This window comes from Abramis brama, assembly GCF_963993115.1.
Source record: "Abramis brama genome assembly, chromosome: 15".
Classification (NCBI taxonomy): domain Eukaryota; kingdom Metazoa; phylum Chordata; class Actinopteri; order Cypriniformes; family Leuciscidae; genus Abramis; species Abramis brama.
Window position 1 is genome coordinate 8,584,410 of NC_139977.1, and position 23,205 is coordinate 8,607,614.

The following is a 23,205-nucleotide window of genomic DNA, read 5'->3' on the forward strand; positions in this document are numbered from 1 at the left end:
TACATGTGACATTTAAGTCATATTTATATATTTCTTTTTAAATAAAAATGACATGTCTTTGTATAAATGGGTAATGTACAAATTACACAAATGCATATTGTTTACATACATGTGATGTGACATATAAGACATATAAGTATATATATATATATATATATATATATATATATATTTATTTATTTATTTTTATTTTGTTCTTTGTATATACAACTGACATGTCTCTGAATAAATGTGTAACATACAAATACAATACAAAAACTTTCTATGCCTCTCCTGTCAATTTGTGTGCCCTCCACAGTTTTTATTTGTGAGGACACTGTATCATTTTAGAAAATTTTACCCTAAAAGGTACAGCTACACCGGCAGTGAGAGAGTTAACAACTTGTGAAAAGAAGGAGGGGCCATCGCACTCGTCCAGTCCCATTCCAGGAAATGTGCGGCCACATCAATATGCTGATGGTTTTCAGGGGAAACAGCGCGCAAGCGTGTTGCAGTGTGGGTGCTGGGTGGATGTGGGGGCCCGCGTGAACAGGGCGGCGTTTCTATGGTTTCTTCTTTTATTCGCCACATGGACCTGGGTATATCGCATCTTCTGCATCTGCTTTTAACGCATTTTATCGGATGATAGGTTGTAGCAGCGAGCTACACCGAACTCTGTCACATCGGTCGTGGTCGTGTTTTACAGTGTTGTTTATATATTTAAGGCCTCTCGCGCGGAACAAGAGCCTCTTTGAAGCTTTTATGTAATGGTCCGCTCTGGCCAGGAATATTCTGGACTCTCCTCTTAGCGAAGAAAACGTTTACCAGTCAAGACGTTACGTTTGGAAATGCGTCTTCCTCCTTGCATACAAACTACAGCCCAGCCCTGACGACCATCTGTGAATAACACACCGCATCAGAGTGTGTAACGTTAGGTCTCTCCCACAGGTGTCTTTCACATAAAGGATGCCGATCTGTTGAAACAGCTGAGTCTGCCCTCCTCCTTGAGCATTTTATTATTCTTGCACCGAAGACAGATTTGAAGTTAATGTTTCGCCAGGAGGTTGGTGTCCTGTCCTTTATACCGTCTTGTTCGTACCTTTTTCAATACGAGCAGAGGAACATGTCTCGGTATAATATCTACAGTCTGCTGGACTGGATCTATGGAGGTGTGGACCCCATGTTTGAGGGTAATGGAGGGCCAGAGTGCGCAGCCTTCCTCTCTCCACAGCAGAGAATACTGGAGACTCTGGTCATTGTGTTGTTCTCTATTCTGGAAGTGGTGGTGGCCATGAAGAAGCTCAATGTCCCTAAAGAGGTCCGAGATGTTGGGAGAGATGGCAGGAGGAGTAAGGAAGACAGCTGGGGCAAGAACCTGTTGCTTGTGGCTCTGTGCATGACTTTTGGTGTTGAGGTTGGGTTTAAGTTTGCCACAAAGACTGTGATCTACCTCCTCAATCCATGTCATGTGGTCACAATGGTGCAAGTAAGTATACTTATGATACAATCATAAACTATTATAATTTGTGGAGATGTGGTTCTGCTTTTATTGCAGATGATTTGGGCTGGTAACTGAAAGATTGACTCCCAAAGGGTTGCTTCATCCATCAACACTGTGGCCTTAAACAAAACACTCAACTTCAGGTTACTTGAATGATCTGAACCCGTATTTGTATCATAAGTTGCTTTGGTTAAACTAGTTAATGATGTTGAAGTAGTGAAGGCTTGCGGCAGTTTATTTCCTTTAGTTTCCAAGCTTTGAGTGTCATTGGATGCACTGGTTAAATTGCATACCACATAGCTAGAGGCGAATCATAACTTGTTATACCTCTCAATGGCTCTCAAAACACATGAAGGAAATGATAGATTGGTTGTAAAAAGGAGGAAGTATAGTGTATATTTTTGCACCGCTTATTTGCAGCGGTTTAAACTGGTGTACAATTTCTCCTCAGAAATTTTACTAGCTGAATGAAGAGGAATCTGTTTCCCATATAGTCATGTTTTTGTTTTTGTTTTTTGCTCTTTTTTTTTCCAAAAGGATGTAATAACTACTGTCCAAAAGCAATAAGGCACTCAAGACCCAACTATATTAGTGAATAATAGTCACTCGTCTATAATAGTCACTTAACCGCAGTCTTTAACTTTGACTACATTCACTATATAATATTGCCTCTTGTTCCTTATTGTTACAATAATAATCTTTAACTTTCAGTTTGATTTGGGGTTTTTTATCTAAAAAATGTAAAGGCTCATGTCCATGTTATTTGTGATTGATTTGGTAGCGCAGATGTGTGTAGGTTGACAGTGGACACACATGAGTCCAAATCGGGGCTCACCTTATGATTTACGGTCCAATGTAATGTCATTTACAGGCCTACAGCTATAGACTCCCAGCACAAAACATTCAGAATATTTTGACTGTAGCCCTTTTAAAGCTGAGCTCCATTACAATCCCTCTACAAACAGGGTTGTTTATGCTTCAAGTACAGCTCTGTTCATTACTGAAAACCTTATTTCTTTCATACTTGAATGAAATAGAAATTGTGATGCAGAATACCCTGAAGTAACGCACCCATGTAACTGGCCCAAATTGTTATATACAGTAGTCAACATTTGAAGTGGATCAAAACCTTTCCTCAAAGTTCTTCATGAATTTTGAACAACACCCGTTCTTAGGACAACTTTGATGAACTTTTTTGATCCACTTCAAATGTTGGTCTACTACTGTAGTATTGTAACCGGTCCAAATTAAAATATGAATTGTAATGCACTGTAAACTTGAATAAATTTGCAAAACTCAATACATTTAAGGCAATCAGTTGCCTCAAAATATTTAAGTTAAGAAATTCTAAGTTTAAGTAAGCAGATCTTGCAGATTTTTTTGTACTCCTACATTTATTTGTTCTTAACGTGAAATGTAGCTCTTGAGTACATTAATCCATACAGGTATTAATCCTTAAGTTTCATGTAACCCCAATGTGAACATTTTTAACTTATTATAAACTTAGATGGTTATAACAAACTAGTTCAATAAATGCTAACAATAGTATGGTTTAGCACTTGCTGTATGAATGCAGTAATATAAAGCATTTACACACTTGCTCTCAAACCAAGCCGCATGCACCACTTGTCATCATGACGGTAACTCCTAAAATCAACATTAACAAAAATTCTTCTAAATTAGCATAACAAAACATTAATCACTAATAAATCTCCCACTTAACATTAGGCTAATCTTCCACACACACACACAAAAAAAAAAATATATATACATTACACTTAATTTCAGCATTTACTCTCTCTTTCGAGTGCCATGGGCAAAGCATGCTGGGAAATAGAAATCCCAGCCCAGTTTCAGTTGAACTTAAGTTAGTCTAAATTAAAATAAATAATTTCCTAAAACTCAAAACAATGAAACAGTTCAGTTTACTTAAAATATATCAGTCCTGTGAACTTGAAAGAAAAAGAAAGTGCTAAATACAATAAAGTTAATTTGACTGAACTAATTAGTTTAATTTAAGTTTGTCCTACTCAATCCAATTAATTATTTTGAGCGTTAGAGTTTACAGTGTGGCCCAACCAGATGGACATGACAGTCGAAATAAACATTTGTGATGGCTTAAGCCTTCCTGCAAAGTTCAGCTTCAACCCTAATCAAACACCTGAATCGGCTAATTAAGACTCCCAGAAACAGTTGATAATTGCAGACAGGTGTGTTAGAGAAGTGTTGGAACAGGATTGGGCACTCCTGATTTAAATGACTAATGACTTTTAGACTAATGCAGTGATTGGAACATTATATTTAGCTTTTGATGCAACGGCCCGAGTTCAACTCTTTTCCTGATCCCGTTCTTCTCCCTTTTCCCAATGCATATCATCTCAGAGAAGTGTTTATTTTAAAGGAGAACTCGGCAACTCCAGGGGGGCAGCGTTTATTTCATGGTCGTAAAAAACTCACTTGCGGCGGCCTCCTCCCCCTCTCTACCGCTGCTCATGTGCGTTTGTTTTGATCGGAGCAAGCCAACTGTATCGTGTGGAGCTGTCTACCGAGGTGGGTAATCTGGTAATACATCATACATGCGTGTGTGTTTATGTCGAATTGCCGTAAAGAAATTCGTGTTTCGTGCTCGTTCTCGCTTCTCACGAGACTTCCAATTTCTATCTTGCCGGGACGGTAGTCCCCAAGTTGCAAGGTTGGTTTTCCGCCTGAGAACGCTGGGGGGAGCGGGGAAAGTCACCAATATCACCAGAACAGGTTGTTTAACCATCCAAATGAATACTAGACAGTTTTATTAAGTTAAAAAAGTTACCAAGTTCTCCTTTAAATAAAAAGTAAGAAAATATTTGAAAAGTGGAAGTGTATAAAAGAAATTGGAAATGGTGTCCTAGCATTGATCGGATATCGGACATCGGCACATCGACCATAATGTTTGCATATTTACTGAATAATCACACTATATTTATTGTATACTATTTTATAAAGTACTACAATACACTGAGGTGCAAAAAGTATTTGGCACTATTTGCAATAAGTATAAATACCATCTAATTCTATTTATACAGTGCAAAGAAAACACTCCAATTTTCACTGTTTAAATAGCATCTTTCACCTCTGCCTCAATTTTAAGGTTGTGAAAACTGCATATACTGTGTGTAATTCTAAAATTAGAAAACACTATTTTAGATAAAGTATAGCATGTCACTGCTGTCCCTGTCATCTACGCATTACTGATGTATTATATTTGTTTAGCTATAATATGCGTTTTAAACTATACTTAAATCGACGGAACCCTATTAGTGTGATGATACCAGAAACATAGTTTCTATAAACAGTTTTGTTGCATGCCAAGCTCATTTGGCAATTGAAAAGGGCTGGTACTGGTAGTAATTCCTCTTTAACCTCTGTACTCAACTGGTTCTGTTTTTGGTTAAAGTGGCTAAAAACAGAAGTGGTTAAATACAGTGGCAATTTGTAAAAGGAGTTGTTTGTTGTTTCAACAGAAATTCTTTTGAGGTGGTGTTTTTTTTGTGTGTGTGAAGGTTTGTTTTATGGACTTTTTTTGTACAAAGATAGCTAATCTCTTCACCTTTGCAGAAACTGATCAAAGTGGTCTGTGATTCAGTTGAACTAACAATGAATTGATGAATAATAGTATATTTAACATTAATCTTGATTAATCTGTCCCAAACAGGGGTTTGCAAATCCCTGGGGGTTTGTGAGGGAACTGCAGGGGCTTCGTTCATTATTATGCTAATTATTACTTAACATGTAACATTAAAATACAAGTGCAAAATTAATTGAACTAAAACTGAGAAAAAAGTTTGGTAACACCTGACCTGGTTCAAACCTTATGCGCTGTTTGTTTAGGGTGTACACTCAGGATGTTTAGGGTCTTTGTAACAAAATAATGTCATTTAAAAAAAAAACAATGCTAAAAAAATGATTTCAATAATTGTATTAATATTTATGAATTTTATTTTTACCATACTCTTGTACAGTTTTGGGAGGTTTATGGTATTTTTCACCTCAACTGGTATCAATGGTATCATTTATCTGCCTTAATTTGTAATTATTTAAATATGTTCACTTATATAAAACTGCAACATTATGTAAAGTTAACTTTAAAGATCTACATTTTTAAGTTTCATTCATGTAATAACATGAAAAATGTGCCATAGTTGATAATAGTTAACATAGTAAAAAATAATTGCTGCCATCTACTGTAAAACGAACACTTTAAAAATGAAAATAACATGAAATTTCAAGTGCAGCCAGACTGCAGAGTCTCAATGTCTCATATGCCATTCCAAAGTTTTCATTTAGATTTGATTAGTATCATTATTAATTAAATCATTATTATAACAATGAAAAATGGCTAAATAGTTTCTAAAACTTAACACATGCCACATGGAAACTTATGCAAACAATTTTCAGTGATGGTGCAAACAAATATTTATGCTAAAATACATATCATTGCTAAAACATATGAAAAATACAACATGCAAACTTTTGGAACATCTTTCTGTCTTGATGTTTTCATACTTGTTGCAAAAATAACACAGATCGCAAAGCTAGTCTAATGACAAAAGTCTTTAGTAAATGTAATGGACAAATGAGAAACACCATCAAATTCAAGTGTTCCTTAATTTTATACTAGCCTATCAGCTATATTAGGTGTAAATATTTGATATATTACCCAGTCCTACTCAGACATAAGCATTTTTTTATTGTAAATGACTGTTTTGAGAATGTTCCTGTCATCTATGTGAGGTTTTTTTTTTGTACATTGAGCAACTAGATCAGGAAATCCTTGTTCTGCTTGCGCAGCCCAGCCCCCGGTTGCCCGTCTTTCACTGCACGCTATGATGCCACTTGACTAGGCCTCCAATACGTGTTCTCAAACGCAACATCTCATAGTAACTTCATAGTTCCACTTATGTCAATAAACGTATTTGTACAAGTCTTACATTATTTGCACAAGGTTAGTGTCTTATCATCTGGTAAATAATAAAGCCAGAACAGTGGAGAATTGTAAACAGATTCAATGAAGTGCAAAACCAATAATATACACAAGGAGTTAAGGGGAAAGTAACTTGCTTTATAAATCCTTCTGTGCATACTGTAGCAATAACAAACTTTTTTTTTTTCTCCAAACCTTATTGTCATGATATTTTCTCTTCTGTCTCATGAAAAACAAAGCAATCTAATTGTTAATTTGACAGTGTAATTGCACCAGATAGGGCATGTAAAGCAGAATTATGTCAGCCTCAATAAATGCCAAAAAATGGAGCAGGAGTAGCTAAAGGTGTAGTAGTTTAGAAGGAGACACTGATGTACAGTAGATGCCTACAAGGACTGTAGATAGACAATTGCTTTGTGTTGTTGTTCTGTCAATTTCTTCAGTAAAACAAAGTAAAAAAGAATATAAAACTGGTTTGTTGCCCATATAACCTGAAATTTGTGTGATCTGCGCCTATTTGAATATGTGCAAACATGGTTGATATTTCAGAGCTTTGATGAAGGAGAAGATTAGAATTGAATAGTGACAAGGAAGTTATCAATAGCCCTGGTCTACATTCACTTTCATCCACTTTTTTTGTGTTCCGGGTAAGAAAGATAAACAACAACGACAACAAAACATGGTTTGAAACGACATATGGGTGAGAAAATCGTAATGTTTCTGTTGTGAATGAGGCTTGTTGATGGCTGTTTCATGTATGAGACACGTATGATTGCTTGTACAGATATTTTTTTAAAGGGTATAGGCTGGGTGAAATACTTTCCTAACTAATCTAGGTGTAACTCAGTTCAGTCTTTCTACACTCACTTTTTACATCCAGAGGAATAACATAAAACTTCCTTTTTTATAAATTCTTAACTATAAATGTCTTCAGAGTTATGCTATGTTGTTGCAATAGTGGTCAAAATAACAAATTGCACATTGCACCAACCACTGTTACATGGTGAGATGTAGTGAACCGGGGTTATTTACACATAATCAGGATAAGTTCAAATAACTTAATTATAAAGTTTTCCTTTGAAGCAGTTCACTAGGGATTTAAGACATTCATTAAACTGAGGCATACATAGAAACCACTCCAAAACATCCTTGCATCGTGTCAGCAAATTTTGTGTGGGCAAACACCATTATATATTCTTCAGAAAATGTCCAAAATTGAGTTTAGACTATCATTGAATTAAATAAGCACTTGGAAACTTTCTAAAGAAGTGGAACATACAACATTGTTTTATGATCTTAATTGCAGTATTGCTGTAACAGTGTTATCCAACTTTTCACTCCATCTCAGAATGAAAGTGAAAGCGGTATCATCCTGTAATGTGACGTCAGATTGTGCTCTAGTTTGACTCACCTGGGATGATGACATCTGCTGACAGGATTCAACTTCCTTCCTTCCTGTGTCATCCTCCCAAACGCTGGCTACCCTCCCAACAGATCCTAAACAATGTCAATCTGTGATCTCATTAACCCTGGAGTAGATATGGCTCACAGCCATCCTTAGTTGCCTTTATCACTGAAAGAAAATACTGCATGAACCACATTCTCATAGTCTTAGTAACCGACAAAAATTGTTTTATCATACGAAAGTAAACAAATGCCTCTATAATTTTAAACATTGGAATTTATTTTAATATTGACATTTATCTGAAATTTATAAATGAAACATCTGAAATAATTCTTGAAAAAGATTGTTTAAACGGCTCTATAACAAATGCAATTTTATTTTTAGATTCGTCATTTTAACAGGTTGTTGTTGAATTGGTGTGTTTGCATTGCTACATGAGAATAAATAAGTAAAATAAAGATGATCAGAGAATTTATAGGTATACTGCATTTCTGCCATAATCAAAGTGCTACATAATCCAAGTTGGTTTGAAAGTAGTTCTGAATGCAACACTATCCATTTTTCAGTAGCCAAACGTCTCTTTGATTAACACTTAGCCACTGAAAATGTGATCAACTTTACTGATCTTTACTGGCACATCTTGGCCCATGCTTCAAAGACTGCATTTATCTTTTATCTATATTTGCTTTGTCTGAGAGAGTACGTTATTGAGCTTTATTACTTCCTCTTTTGCAGATCTTCCTGCTTGCATGTCCCCCCTGTAAAACTGCAATGGTTATCTTTAGGTAAGTACTCAGAAAGAGGTTGCACTGCAGAGAACTGTGAGCTTTCTTTGTCAACTTCACTCTTGGTCTTGTGCAATGTGAGTCTAGTGACAGTAACTAATGTAACATGTGGCCTCTCCAGCTTACGAGGAATTCAAACCTTTGCGTATCACCAGAAGCTGTTCTTAAAATAGCCTTTGAAACTTTCAACACCTTTTTCTGTGGATGCTTAGGATACTCTAAATCTAGGACTGCACAATTATGACAAAAATCATAATTGTCGATTATTCCCTTAAAATTGTAATTAATTATGATTATCACAATTTACATTGAATGATGTTTTGAATAGCTTTATATCATTGTTTGAAGCAACTGCATGCCATATTTTTATATAAAAAAAACAATCTTCCTGAAAAACGTTTATTGCTTTTCTATAGCATTAAGCCTCAAATGTCAACTATACATTGGTTTGGTGGTGTCTTCTTTAAATTAAATAAAATAAAAAGTTAAAATATGCATGGTATAATAATAGGGGCTTTCGCACTGGGTAATTTTAGGAACTTAGTTTTAGGAACTAACCACCAGGGAAGTTCCCTAAGAACTAATGTTCCCCTATGGCCATTTTCTGGGTGTAACAGGTGATGTCACTTTGTACACACCTATCCAACTTTTTCCTTGCGCCTACTTTGCGCAAATTTTGGGAGTAACTTCCATTAAACTGTAAGCAATCAGCGAAAGGTTCATTCTATGAATGCAATAAAAAGCATTTTCAAAAACTGGGTACAATGAGATGACATTATTCTACTCACCCTTCAACCATCAAACATTAAAAGGAAATTTAAAAGTCTAAAAGCATTAACAAATGACTACAACAGACTGTGAATAATGTTCATTTCTCATCTCATTGTACCAAGGTTTTGAAAATGCTTATTGCGTTCATGGAGCTAACCTTTCGCTGATTGTTTACCAAGAAAAAGGCATTCGAGAATTTTTTTCTTATCTACTTATGTCGCTAGTAACCACAATCTTTTTTTTCAACACATCCCATAATTTTAAAAATATCGGCCTCTACCAAATGGTTGAGATGGCACTTAAAGGTTAAAGAAATTGCTTACACATTTTCATTTGAACTATGAAAATATGAACTATAATACTAATTTATTTAAAAACATAATCAAAATAAAATATTTTTGTATATTGAATCTTCTTTATTTATTGAAGTATGCCATTAAATATTTCAGGTTTTCATTTTAACACAGGAAATTGTTTTCTTGTTTTTTTAACAATAAACAAAAATAAATAACACAAATAACTAAAAGTAACAAAACCAAAGGCATTACATTCTTTCTGCATTCAAAAAAATAAAAATAAATAAAGAGCAAAAGATAGTAATATAATGGCATTTTAGGCTTTTATGTTTCAAGAAACACGCTGTCAAGTGTGGTAGAGCAACAGGATTTTATTTTTCCTTTGTCTATCAAGGTGGTCTACGCTCCCCTCGCATGTTGTCGCAACTCGCCCGCTATCTCCTCCTATGGAGTCATAAGCATCTTAGGTCGCTTCGTGCCACTTATATCCCTGGCCTGCTCAATCGTGCCGCCAACGAGCTCACACGACAGCCTGAGGCCCCGGGAGGCCCCACACATACTCTGGTCCAGCTGATCTAGGACCACTTCGGGGCCGCACAGATAGATCTGTGTGCCACTCCGGACTCGTCCCATTGCCAGGTGTTTTACTCCCTGACTGAGGGCAACCTCGGCACGGATGCACTGGCACACAGCGGGCCCTGGGGCCTGTGCAAGTATGCGTTTCCCCCAGTGAGCCTTCTCGCACAGACACTGTGCAAAGTCAGGGAGGCGTTTTCTGGTGCAAGGGCCTGAAGAGTGCGCATTCTTGTACCATAGAAACTGTTGACTTCCATCTAGTAATTGTAAAAAAATAAGAAAAATTACAATCTCTTACAATTTTAGTAATGTTAGTAAACCAGCATTTGTCATTTAAGAAGTAATTGCCTCTGATAATTATGATTTCCACACATTAATTCTATGAATTAAAATATCCAAAAGTGGCAAAAAAATACATACTTAAGAAATAATCTCAGTATATTCATGAAGAAACAACAATAGCTGTGTCACATTCATAGCTATGAATGATCAGAAGTTTATATTTCTTAGCAAATAGTCCATTCTGACTGCAGAAATGATGATCTGAAAACATTAGCTTAGCTTTTCTACTTTTACCATTAAGTGCCAAATCAACCATTTGGTTGAGCATGTTTTCGAAAAATTATTAAAAACATACTAAAGTTTTTTCATGGCACCAAGAAGTAACATCATTTTGTAAAGTTACAAAAAATATTTTTTTGTAATATGTCAAAAAAAAAAAAAAAAATGCTTACTTTGCAAAATGTAACCAAAAACAGTTCCTGTTAGAGGAAGTGTTGTGACGAGTGCTGTTGATTGACACAGTGACATCTAGTGGATTTTTTTTGGCATAACATACCTCAACCAGATGGTAGAGATGGCTCAATCAGCTTGAGTTAAGTTAGGTACTCCTCTCAATAAAATATAGTGACTCAAAATGTGCTCAACCATTTGGTCGAGCAGGCAGAATTTACTCCCACGATTCACGCAAAGTGTCATGAGACATAGGAAAAAGGTGGATAGCGCATCACAATTACACTTTCAACTGTGAACATATTTCCCACACATTGTTATTACTGCCCCTTTTTCAAATAGGTTAGATATTTGGACCATTTCTTGTAATACAAGTTTAATTTGTCAGTCTGTTTAAGGTTTCTTCAAATGCAGCCACTCAGTTCTGCTCAGTTCCATTCTTGAAAACGGGGCCTTCTCTGACTTCCAGCTCCAAAGAATTATTTTTCTGCCAATCATTAAACTGGTTTGGACCCAGTATCTTACATATTTATCTCTTATTGTCCACCCACCTAATATAAACTGTCTAGGACATAGTGAAACATTAATATCTAAAACCGTGCAGGTGTGTTAATGAACTGTGAATTATTTTTTTTGTACACAACCATAGAGCATAAGCCAAATCTCCATCCTCAGCCTTACATATCCAGAAATATGGTGTATCTTTTAAAACCCAAGCCTAAACAATCTGGAAGAATCTAGTAAAACGGTGCATTATCTTAAATGGTATAAGGTGTTCTATTGCATCCCTAGGGTGTTTTCACACTTGAGTCCCCTTTAAAAGAACTGAACTCAGACCCCTGAAAAGGACCAAGTGTGAAAACACCCCTAGATGCTGTTTTAACATTATTTAAAAATCTATTCCATTCATCGCCATTGAATATCAGGTTCAGATCTCTTTACCATATTTCCTTAAGAGCTAGTAGCTCCAACATAAAGACTTTGAATCAACCAGGAGCAGTTCACTGATGCTTCACGACCCTTACCATATGCCGATATTACCATACAATGACCCAGGAAGTTGTGTACTAGAACCAAAAGTTGTACATAGTAAATGTTGAAACTGTAAATAGTGGGAAAAACTGAGATCTAGATATAACATAGTTAGGGGTGGCGGGCGATATGGCAAAAAATATTATATCTGGTTTTTTTTTTGGTTTTTTTATCACGATTCTTTTTCATGTTGGTTTTACTATTTTGCAAGTGACTGAGCATTGCAGCCAAATTAACTTTGTCATTATTTTCTTTGTTATTAAAAGATAAGAACAAAGATACACATTACATATACACAATATACAAAAGAAATAAACAGTGCTTTATTTTTTCAGCTACAGTAGGTGTATTTAACAGAAGCATTGAAGAAAGAAATTAAATGAACAAATATAAAAAATAAAACACTACATGGACATCACTAGATAAATTATACATTGATACTCATTAAAGCTACTTTTAAATTTCTCAGTCAAGAGCAGTGAGTGATGTTTCTCTTTGTTTTTTGTTGTTGTATTAACATTAAAGGGATAGTTCCCCCAAAAAAGAAAATTGGCATCATTTACTCTCTCAAGTTGTTTTAAACCCTAACAAGTTTATTTCTTCTGTTGAAAAAAGTTATTTTGAAGAATGTGGCTAACCAAACAGTTGCTGGTCCCCAGTGACTTCCATAGTATATATTTTCCTACTATGTAAGTCAATGGGGATCCAGCAACTGTTTGGTTAGCCACATTCTGTGTTTATGTAAACCTGGTGTGTATTTGACAGTTTTAACCCAATAAGACTCAAAAGATAACTTAGTCCAGTAACCAGTAATCCAGTGTTCTAACATGTGCAGAAAAGCACATGTTAGAACAGCGCATCAGCACACAAATTAAATGTTTTACCGGCAAGGCTTTAAAGCACATGCAAATTATGAACTTTTGTGAATTGCTGTGTTCTGTGTTACTCGTCCTCTGCATTAACATATGATGTGAATGTACGTTGCATTGTACAGTATGTTGGGACGGAGGCGCCAGAACTGCAACTGATAGAACGCACGGTATTTCTTCAAAAGCAGATCATGGAGACATTTTAATCGTCCACGATGAAAAATCGTGACATTGCACACCCCTAACCATAGTACTGTGAGTGTTCAAATGACTTGACGTCAAGTCAAGTCAAGTCATCTTCATTTATATAGCGGTTTTAACAATGTAGATTGTACCAAAGCAGCTTTACATTGATAATAGGAAATTAAAGTAACAGAGATTGTTTTGGCTTTACAGCAGCTCTAGAATAAAACAGCTGAAGTTAGTTTGATTGATTCACTTCCGTCGCAACGATCATTAGTTATTAACTTATTAACACGACACCGTTTTAACAGAAAACTCTTAAGTTCTTTCTGCGCAAACTTCAAAAACGCGAACCTGTGAGAACGCCGATGGCGTGCACATGCACATTACGAGTTCAGTCTATAGGTATGTGTGTTTGAATATATGTTCGCAGGCGTGTAGTCCTTCACTACAAATCAACCCTCAACATGCTACTGTTTTAACCATTCAGACAACCATTTTCAAAAGGTATCATTTTAATGGACAGACTCTGCAATAGTGAAATTGAAGGCAAGACAGATTGTTCAATCTTGTATCAAGGGAGAGCTTGCTCAGGAGGAAGTGACCAATGTGGCCATGTGTCTGAAGATTGAAAGCATAATAATAAAACAATACATTAGGCAGGCCTAGACCACCTTTCTCAACAGGTAACTTAGAATGTAACCAAGGTCGCTTACCATTCCAAATAAAAGTCTTAGCCTACATATTCTTTCAAACTGTTTAATGTAGGAAAATGGTAGTTGTAATGGGAGCGACTGTAGTAAACAATTAATTTTTATTACATTGACTTTTCCATCCATTTACATACAGAATGGTTCCCATCTATCGAGAACACAGAAAATAATTTTCATTAAGGGATCAAAATGAACTCTAACTAAATCATTTAAATTTGGGGTAAATAAAATGCCTACATATCTAATACCTAACTTAGGCCATTGAAACATGCCAGGATGAAAAACTGTGACAGGGTAAAACGCAGTTAATGCAAGAGCTTCTGATTTAGACCAATTCACCCACCTATAACCTGAGAAGGCGTCGGTTCGAGGAGGCAAGGTACAGATCTAACAGGGTCAGGAATCAGAATCAGAAAGAGCTTTATTGCCAGGAATGTTTGCACATATGAGGAATTTGTTTTGGTGACAGAAGCTTCCACAGTACAAACAATGACAGTGAGGGAAGCTTCCACAGTACAAACAGAATGACAATTTACTATCTATTTTCACAGATAGTAAAAATAATAAAAATAGAATAAGTAAATAGGAAACAAAATTATACAAAATATTTAAAAAATACACAATATAAAAAAATAGACAATAGATGGTATGTACAGCTATGTATGTACAAATGCAAGGACATGTAAATAAGAAGTATGGTGTGTTAAATAAATTTATAAATAGTGTTGTGTATTGCAAATGTTTATTGCCAAGTGCGGGCATTAACTGTTCATGAGTTGGATTGCCTGAGGGAAGAAACTGTTCCTACCCTAGTAAAAAAATTATATACCAAAATGTATTTAAAATACATTTCATACTAAGATATTACAAAACTATTAACATATATACTGAAATATTGCATGAGATGTACTGAAATAAATATAATTAAACTTTATTTTCTTTATTGCATAATACACATTTCTTAATATTAAGCCTTCAAATGTGTTTTATTATCACTATTAGTAAGGATAGTATGATCACTGTATAAGATCAGTTTTTAAATGCAAGATATTTAAAGTGTACCTAAAGTATAGTTGCAATAGTTCCACTTTAGCACAATCAAATATACTTACTTAAGTATATCTTAGGTGAACTTCAGCACTATTTCTTTATAACTAAAGTACATTAAGCACAAAATTACCTGTTCCAATTTAGCAGACTTTAAGTATATCAGTTTATTATACTAAAAGTACAATTGCAGGGTATTTGTATTAAGTACATAAATATGTAAATGTATTTGTAGTATACTTACTGTAGCAAAAACTAAATGTATTTCAAATACATTTTAGTATATTTATTTTTCACTAGAGTATGCCAGGCCGTTCTGGTGTTCAGTGCTCTGTAGCGCCAACCAGGCGGCAACTGTTCAAATAGGAAGTGGCCTAGGTGTGAGGGGTCCAGAATATTTTTTGCCAGCTCTTTTACTCACTCTAGATAAGTACAGTTCTTGGAGACTGGGGAGGGGTGTACTAGTGATCCGCTCCACAGTCCGGACTATCCGCTGTAGTCTTCTGAGATCTGATTTGGTAGCTGAACTGAACCAGAGAGTTATAGAAGTGCAGAGGACAGACTCAATGACTGCAGAGTAGAATTGTATCAGCAGCTCCTGTGGCAGGTTGAACTTCCTCTGCTGGGCCGTGTGGAGTCTATGTGGAACTCCCGCTTCAGGTCCTGAGTGATGGTAGAGCCCATGAACCTGAATGACTCCACTGCTGCCACAGTGCTGTCCATGATGGTGGGTGGGGGGAGTGCAGGCGGTTTCTCCTGAAGTCCACGATCATCTCCACTGTCATCTCCTTGATCATCTACATCAACTCCACTGACAAATAAATAAAAATAAAGATTTAGAAAATACAAATAAAATGTCATTTGCATAACTCAATTCAAGTCACTTTTATTTATATGCGCTGTATACAATACAGATTGTTTCAAAACAGCTTTACAGGGATGAAAAGGAAAATATTGATTCATAGATGCAAACAGAATTAAATTCTGCTGTGAAACAGCTCTAAAAAGCAAAAAGTGTCATTGTTCAGATGAGGTCAGTTCAGTGTTGATTCAGTTCTGTTCAGTTACTGTAAAGATCATCAAATATGAAATGTTCAATTCAGATATAAAGAAGCTCTGTATAAAATGGTGATTTCATTATCCAGCTCAGGGGTCTCATTTATAAAACTGTGCGTAGGAACCTTACTAAAAGTGTACGTGCGCCTGAAAGCCAAAAATGACGTAGCCTACGCAAAAAAATATTCAGACTTATAAAACCGTTCGTACGCCAGAACCTGCGCAGAATTCACTTTATAAATCCCAGTCAGCGGAAGATTGTGCGCACATGCGTCTCCACCCCGAAATATCCATATATGGAGCTTACAACGCCTAGTTTTACTATGCATATCCTCATCTGCATATCATTTGCATATGATTATTCATCCACGTGATAACGTTTAACGGTACAAGACACATTACATTAATAAAAATCATGTACTTGCCTATCCTTGTCTTGTTTTTGAATACACATCAAATAGTGTAAAATACATTTCATCTTTTCCACTGGCCGAATTGTATTTTTAATTGATTTATATTTTTAATGGAAACAGATTGGGCATTATTTGCACGAAACTATTTTCTCAGACAATCTTGTATTATCTTGATAAGCAATTATCTCTGTGGTTAAAACATTAAAACACAGCACGCTACAGGAAAAGTGTTCAAAACATCGCATCCACAACAAATATTTCTATTGATTGAATTTGAATAAAAAATGTTGTAACTTCTCAGTAATGATTTCATGTTTAAGTGTTCTCCATTAATTTGAATGGCATATTTAATCTAAATGTTTATATCAGAAGTAAAACATAGTTTAAATCATTATTTTATTTATTTAAACTGTTATTTGCGTCAGTTTCACTAAACGGCCCAACGCGCTCGCTGGCGCGGACATTTAAGAAGGGATGGATATTTGCTTCAAGTGACAGGCTTGGTGAGTGAAATTATATTTGTATTATCTTTCTGTATATGTTTAATTTTTGACCAAAAAGACATTTAACTCCAGCTCACCATCGGTGTCGCCAAACTGCTCCATCTCCAAAACGTTCGTACGCCTGGGTCAGAGTTTGCGTGCAGGTGCGCAAATTTTCCCGTCAAGTTTGTTTTTATAAATCACAACTTATGCGTCGGAAGTGGCGTACGCCTCTTTCAGGGCCTGTTTTGTGCGTACGCGACGGTTATAAATGAGCAGTAAGGGTAAAATCTTTCCGTGGCAGGGGCAGCTGCCACTGGCGGCTGTCACTCGACCTGCCACCGCTATATGCGCCTGTCACTCGACCTGTCACCGCTATATGCGCCTGTCACTCGACCTGTCACCGCTATATGCGCCTGTCACTCGACCTGCCACCGCTATATGCGCCTGTCACTCGACCTGCCACTCGACCTGCCACGGCTATATGCGCCTGTCACTCGACCTGTCACGGCTATATGAGCCTGTCACTCGACCTGTCACGGCTATATGTGCCTGTCACTCGACCGCCACCGCTATATGCGCCTGTCACTCGACCTGTCACGGCTATATGTGCCTGTCACTCGACCTGTCACGGCTATACTCTCCTGTCCCGCGATCTGTCACGGCTATACTCGCCTGTCCCGCGATCTGTCGTGGCTATACTCGCCTGTCCCGCGACCTGTCGCGGCTATACTAGACTGTCCCGCGACCAGGGTCGGCGCCAGAGATTTTTTAACGCGTGCTGAGGGGGTGCTAGATCATTGACAGGGGGAGCTGTATATAAATGAGCAAAACTTGCCCACTAAATATTTAATATTCAAATATTTTAATGACCACAATTAAAGTTTTAATTGTATTAAATTGAACAAGCGCAACATTCAGCATTCAATCAAATAGAAAAGATATATTATTAATAATGTTATTTCAACATAATATCTCGTTATTCCGACATAATATGTGTGCGTGCAACAAGCAGTGAACGCGTCAATAGGCCTAAAAAGAAATGCACATAATGGATTACATAATCAGAGAGGAGCCTTTTTCTTTTCCTTTTGAATTATTTCGTTTAAAGACATTTCAAGCTTTGTGTATTTGATGTATTTCTCATGTCTGTGTGAGGCATACACTGAGTTTCGTTAAGTTAGGATGAGATGCTCCAGTTCACGTGCAATGCAAGTGACCGCGCGGCGCCTCCATGAGTGTCTGTTATATTTGCTTCTCTTACTTATTAAACCCAGGCAATTAGTTGATGAAAAATTGATTAAAATTAAGATACAATTTATACAAAACGAAATTCACTTTAAAGAAAGGTTTTCTACAAATAAAAACTTAATGAAGTGGTCAAAATCATGCCTGACCCGCTCCATGTCTCTCGATATATTGCTCTCGATATATTGTATACTCGTGCTGTTCACTTTCCATAAATCAACATAAATGGAAAAAATAATACTATAATATTTTAACAAATATGAAACTAAATCCGCTTATTTAATGGCAACAGTATAGTAGGCATACAGACTCCATTTGTACAAATTGCTGTACATTAATTTAGCCTAATTCTGAATTTTGCACGTCAAGTTGAAAGGCATTTGTTCAAATCAAGTTCATGGATAATTGTGCGTGCATGTATTAATTATTATGATACTAAAATCATAACAAAGTATGTGTACAAAAAAAATCAGATGAGCCCAATATGAACGCAACGTTTAATTATACGTTAAGCATTTTCCTCCCATAGAAAACCATTATAAGAACGCTTAATGTGGCTTAATGCAGATTAGAATGTCCCCTTATTATGTCGAAATAACGAGATATTATGTCGAAATAATATTATGTCGAAATAACGATTTATTATGTCAAAATAAGACTTCAATGTTGAAATAACGAGATCTTATTTCTTAAAAATGCGGTTCAGAGCTTCCATAGAATACAGCCAAAATATAATTGCTTCCAGAAATTATTTTTGGGGGTGCTATCGGGGTGCTTTGGTCTTTCTTGGGGGTGCTGAAGCACCAGCTAGCCCCTCCCTACCACCCATGGTCACGGGTATGCGGCTGTCCCGCGACCCTCACCTACTCCTGTCACTCGACCTGTCACAACTATACTTAGGCCTACCTGTCACGGCTATATTCGCCTGTCACTTGACCTGTCACATATACGCGCCTGTCCCGCGACCCGCCATCACGGCTATGGTCCCGTGACCCGTCACGGCTATGCGCGCCTGTCACTCACGGGCTACTCATGTACTCATGTCTTGGGCTATAGTTGTAATTCTACATGTAGCCTACACAATATAGTAGTAGGCTAGGCTTAGCCTAATAATAATAATAATAATAATACCAATAATAATATTGATAATGATGATGATAATAATAATAATAATAATAATACCAATAATAATATTGATAATGATGATGATAATAATAATAATAATAATAATAATCATTATAGGCTATGTCAAGCCAACCTCGCATGCTATCTTAAGGAAAACTTGCACTACCTACTGTTGGACTGAGACGTTAGTCACGGTCAAGCTATTTCATTGTAGCCTATTTTGTAATTCAAAGGATATTCAAAAGATTTCAAGACAGTGCCACCTTCTGGTCAAAAGTTATACATTTTTCCAAAAATGTTGATAACTTTTGAATAAATCTGCCTATTGTAATGCAACTGGTAAGGTTTGTCATTGTCACCTCACTCTGACCACATCACATCGATTTCGTAACTGCGCCACCTATTAGTCGAAAGTGATAGGCTGCTAGCCTACCATTTACCATCTTATAAGTTAGGCTACTGTATGATTTTTCAGCCATTTGCCCAAAATCCTCTAAGTGTTTAATTGCTGGTTGCAGTTGTTCTGTTGGCATGTCTTCTCGTCTGCTTTTCAAATCTTGCCTAAACAGTGTTAGATTTTAATGAAAAAAATGCGGTTTCCAGGTCAACTTTGTTTTTTTTTAACAGTAACTTCGGGTCACGTGACAGGCACAAACAGTGGTTCGACTTCGAGTGAGAGGCGCATTTAACGCTCATGGGACGCAAGGCAGATATGCATACAGCTGTGACGGATCGAGTGGTAAGCGCATATAGCCGTGACAGGTCGCGGGACAGCCGCGTATAGCCGTGACGGGTCGCGGGACAGCCGCGTATAGCCGTGACGGGTCGCGGGACAGCCGCGTATAGCCGTGACGGGTCGCGGGACAGGCGAGTATAGCCGTGACGGTTCGCGGGACAGGCGAGTACTGGCGTGACGGGTCGCGGGACAGGCGAGTATAGCCGTGACGGTTCGCGGGACAGGCGAGTACTGCCGTGACGATTCGCTGGACAGGCGAGTACAGCCGTGACGGGTCGCGGGACAGCCGCGTATAGCCGTGACGGGTCGCGGGACAGGCGAGTATAGCCGTGACGGTTCGCGGGACAGGCGAGTAGCCTACTGCCGTGACGGGTCGCGGGACAGGCGAGTATAGCCGTGACGGTTCGTGGGACAGGCGAGTACTGCCGTGACGGGTCGTGGGACAATAGCCGTGACGATTCGCTGGACAGGCGAGTACAGTCGTGACGGGTCACGGGACAGCCGCGTACAGCCGTGACGGGTCGCGGGACAGCCGCGTATAGCCGTGACGGGTCGCGGGACAGGCGAGTATAGCCGTGACGGGTCGAGTGACGGGTCGAGTGACAGGCGAGTATAGCCGTGACGGGTCGAGTGACAGGCGCATATAGTGGTGGCAGGTCGAGTGACAGGCGCATATAGTGGTGGCAGGTCGAGTGACAGGCGCATATAGTGGTGGCAGGTCGAGTGACAGGCGCATATAGTGGTGGCAGGTCGAGTGACAGGCGCCGGTGGCAGCTGCCCCTGCCACGGAAAGATTCCAGGTCAGTTCTCATCCAATAGTGTCAGTATAGCAACTAGACTGTATATACTAGCCCAACTAGCAAGCCAGAGGCGACAGTGGCAAGGAACCCAAACTCCATCGGTTCCTTCTGCTTGAAAATTGTCTGGTTGTCTGATTCTTGTTGTCTGGCTGTCGTGTCCATGAGTTTTTCACAGGGTAGCTGTCTCTAGGGCTCATCGAGTTGTCATGTGTCATGGGTTTGTTGTCTAGTTGTCATGTCACATTTAGGCTATTGTGGTCATCACTAGGGTCCAAAAATGTTATGAAATGTTACATGAAAGGCTGTTATGAAAATTAATGTTGACAAATAAAAATATGACATATAACATGTCTATGAAAACATGAACGTATGACTAGAAAAAAAAAAACACTGCTAGATTATGATGCATCAACATTATCAAAAAAGAAACATCTAAAAGGAACAGCTGATTGAGGTAAAGCTGAAGACTAAATTCTCTCCAGTAAACTGAAGCCTGTTCAATGACACATCCTATGAGATTAATAATCAGATATCTCAGACCTGCCAACCTGTACGCATTTTGCGTAGCGGATACGCATTTTGACTTCAAAGTACGCTGGTACGATTTGTCACTCTAAACTACGCAAAAACCTGGCGACGCCTCTGTGCACGCGCTGTCCTCAAATCAAGCAACAGCAAAAGAAGAAGAGTTCGACCAATCATAGCGCTGGGTTAATTCCCCAAATAGCAAGCGGGGATGATTGACAGATGCGTAAGGCCTATCATTAAAACGAGACTGAAAATCGACACCAATAAAGATTCCCGCTCGATCCCCCCTTCCTCTCCCGCGGCCGCTGTCTGACTGATGTCATAAGCGAGGACAGTACAGTACGGTACTTCTGGTTCCTGATTCTGAAGGTAAACGGCCTGGGGTCGATGTGGAAAGTTGATTGTTGAGTTAACTTAATCTTATGGATTCGATGATCACACAGATCGAATGGATTATCTTAAAATACGCCGTTAAGTTATTCATGTCCACTCAGAAAAGAGGAAGACATCATTCAGTCATGCAAATAATAAAATGCTCAAGTAATGCTGAACTATAAATCTTGAAATCGCTATGGCTTAGTGATTATGAAAGTGGTGTGATTCGTGGATTAGCCTACTGATAAGCGCAAGTCTGGAGAAACAGGCGTTTATTTATTCATTCATTCTCAGTGTTGAGAAACGTATGTGTTACGTTATTGTGTTAATTATGTTACATATTTATTTTGTATGAAAACTAGCGCGTTAGTTAGCCTACTTATGGATTAAAAAGTATCGTTGTATCAGTGCTGCGAGAGCTCTCTCACAAACACGGACGCGCGCGCACAGAGAGAGAAGATCATTGTAAAATGAAAATTGACGGGCTAAGTTTAAATTTTGTTCTTACTTGATTTTTTTTTGTCAAAAGCATTTTGTATTATCCATCCCTGCTTTTAAAATTCGTTAAATGACGGACGTTTTACTATTAACACAGCCCTCATTATGTCGGATTCGGAACTTTTTTATTATATTTAGAATAAGTGATTCGTTATGCTATTATTGGACTCCTGTCTATTCATTGTCAACTGTTTTCTATAAATATGTTTGTATTGACTAACATTTATTCAGCTAATGCGTGTCCTGTTTAAAATGTGCAATGTTTAAATGCAAAGACAGCACGTCACAAACAGAAGCCCTTTTCCCTGTGGTATTTAGTATCATATTTGGATATATTGGATATTATCTTAATTGTACACAATGAACATGTTTTTATCTTTTTATATATATATTTTTTACTGTGTTCTAGGGGTTTCTTCATTTTAGACTAGTTGACCAGCACACATTATATAATGCATGTGTGTCGTCGAAATTTTGACCCAGTAAGAGGTATAGGACTGTAAAGCTTTGGGGGTGTTGATTGAAGTGATCTACTTAACTTAATATATTGTCCCATACTTTTGTTCCATAAGCATACATATTGTCATACACTACAGATAATCATGCACTTTCCACAAGGGCAATTAAACTCGCATCTTCCAACCGTATACATTCATCCATTAATGTTGCAATAAACCAATCAAAATCAATACTTGGCTGCTAAACAAAACATTAAAAGCATCATAAAAACTTTCAGAACTTTCAGAACTCAATACTTTGACTAAACACACAAAAAAAATAGATGTTCTTACCTGGCTGGTACTTCTCACTATGGCGACATGCACCTCCTTCGCACCACCACCATCAAAATGCGTTGGAAATTGTCACATACGTTTTTTCAAATGGCGGAATTAAACCCATTGCGTTAGTTTAAAGATTGATAATTAAGTATTGTGGATAGTTAAACAGTTTAAGTTAATTAAGAACAAAAAAATAGTGTAAAAAAGATATTTGAGTAAAATGAACAGTGCCACAAAACCATTTTTTGAGTGTACAATAGCAGGAAAATCATTATCTAAGTGCGGCAATTTATATTGTGACCTATATTGTTACTGT

General features: G+C 37.5%; 1 protein-coding gene across 1 annotated transcript in view; it reads left to right on the top strand.

The window, feature by feature from the left end:
* The first annotated feature begins 406 nt into the window (after positions 1-406).
* The window catches only part of tmem164 (transmembrane protein 164), a 38,611-nt gene continuing 15,812 nt past the window's right edge, over positions 407-23,205 (top strand). Inside the window, exons 1-2 of the mRNA XM_084136682.1 lie at positions 407-1,465; positions 8,581-8,630. Coding sequence (XP_083992808.1) covers positions 1,028-1,465; positions 8,581-8,630 — 488 coding nt within the window. The 5' untranslated portion in view covers positions 407-1,027. The remainder of the gene's footprint in view (positions 1,466-8,580; positions 8,631-23,205) is intronic.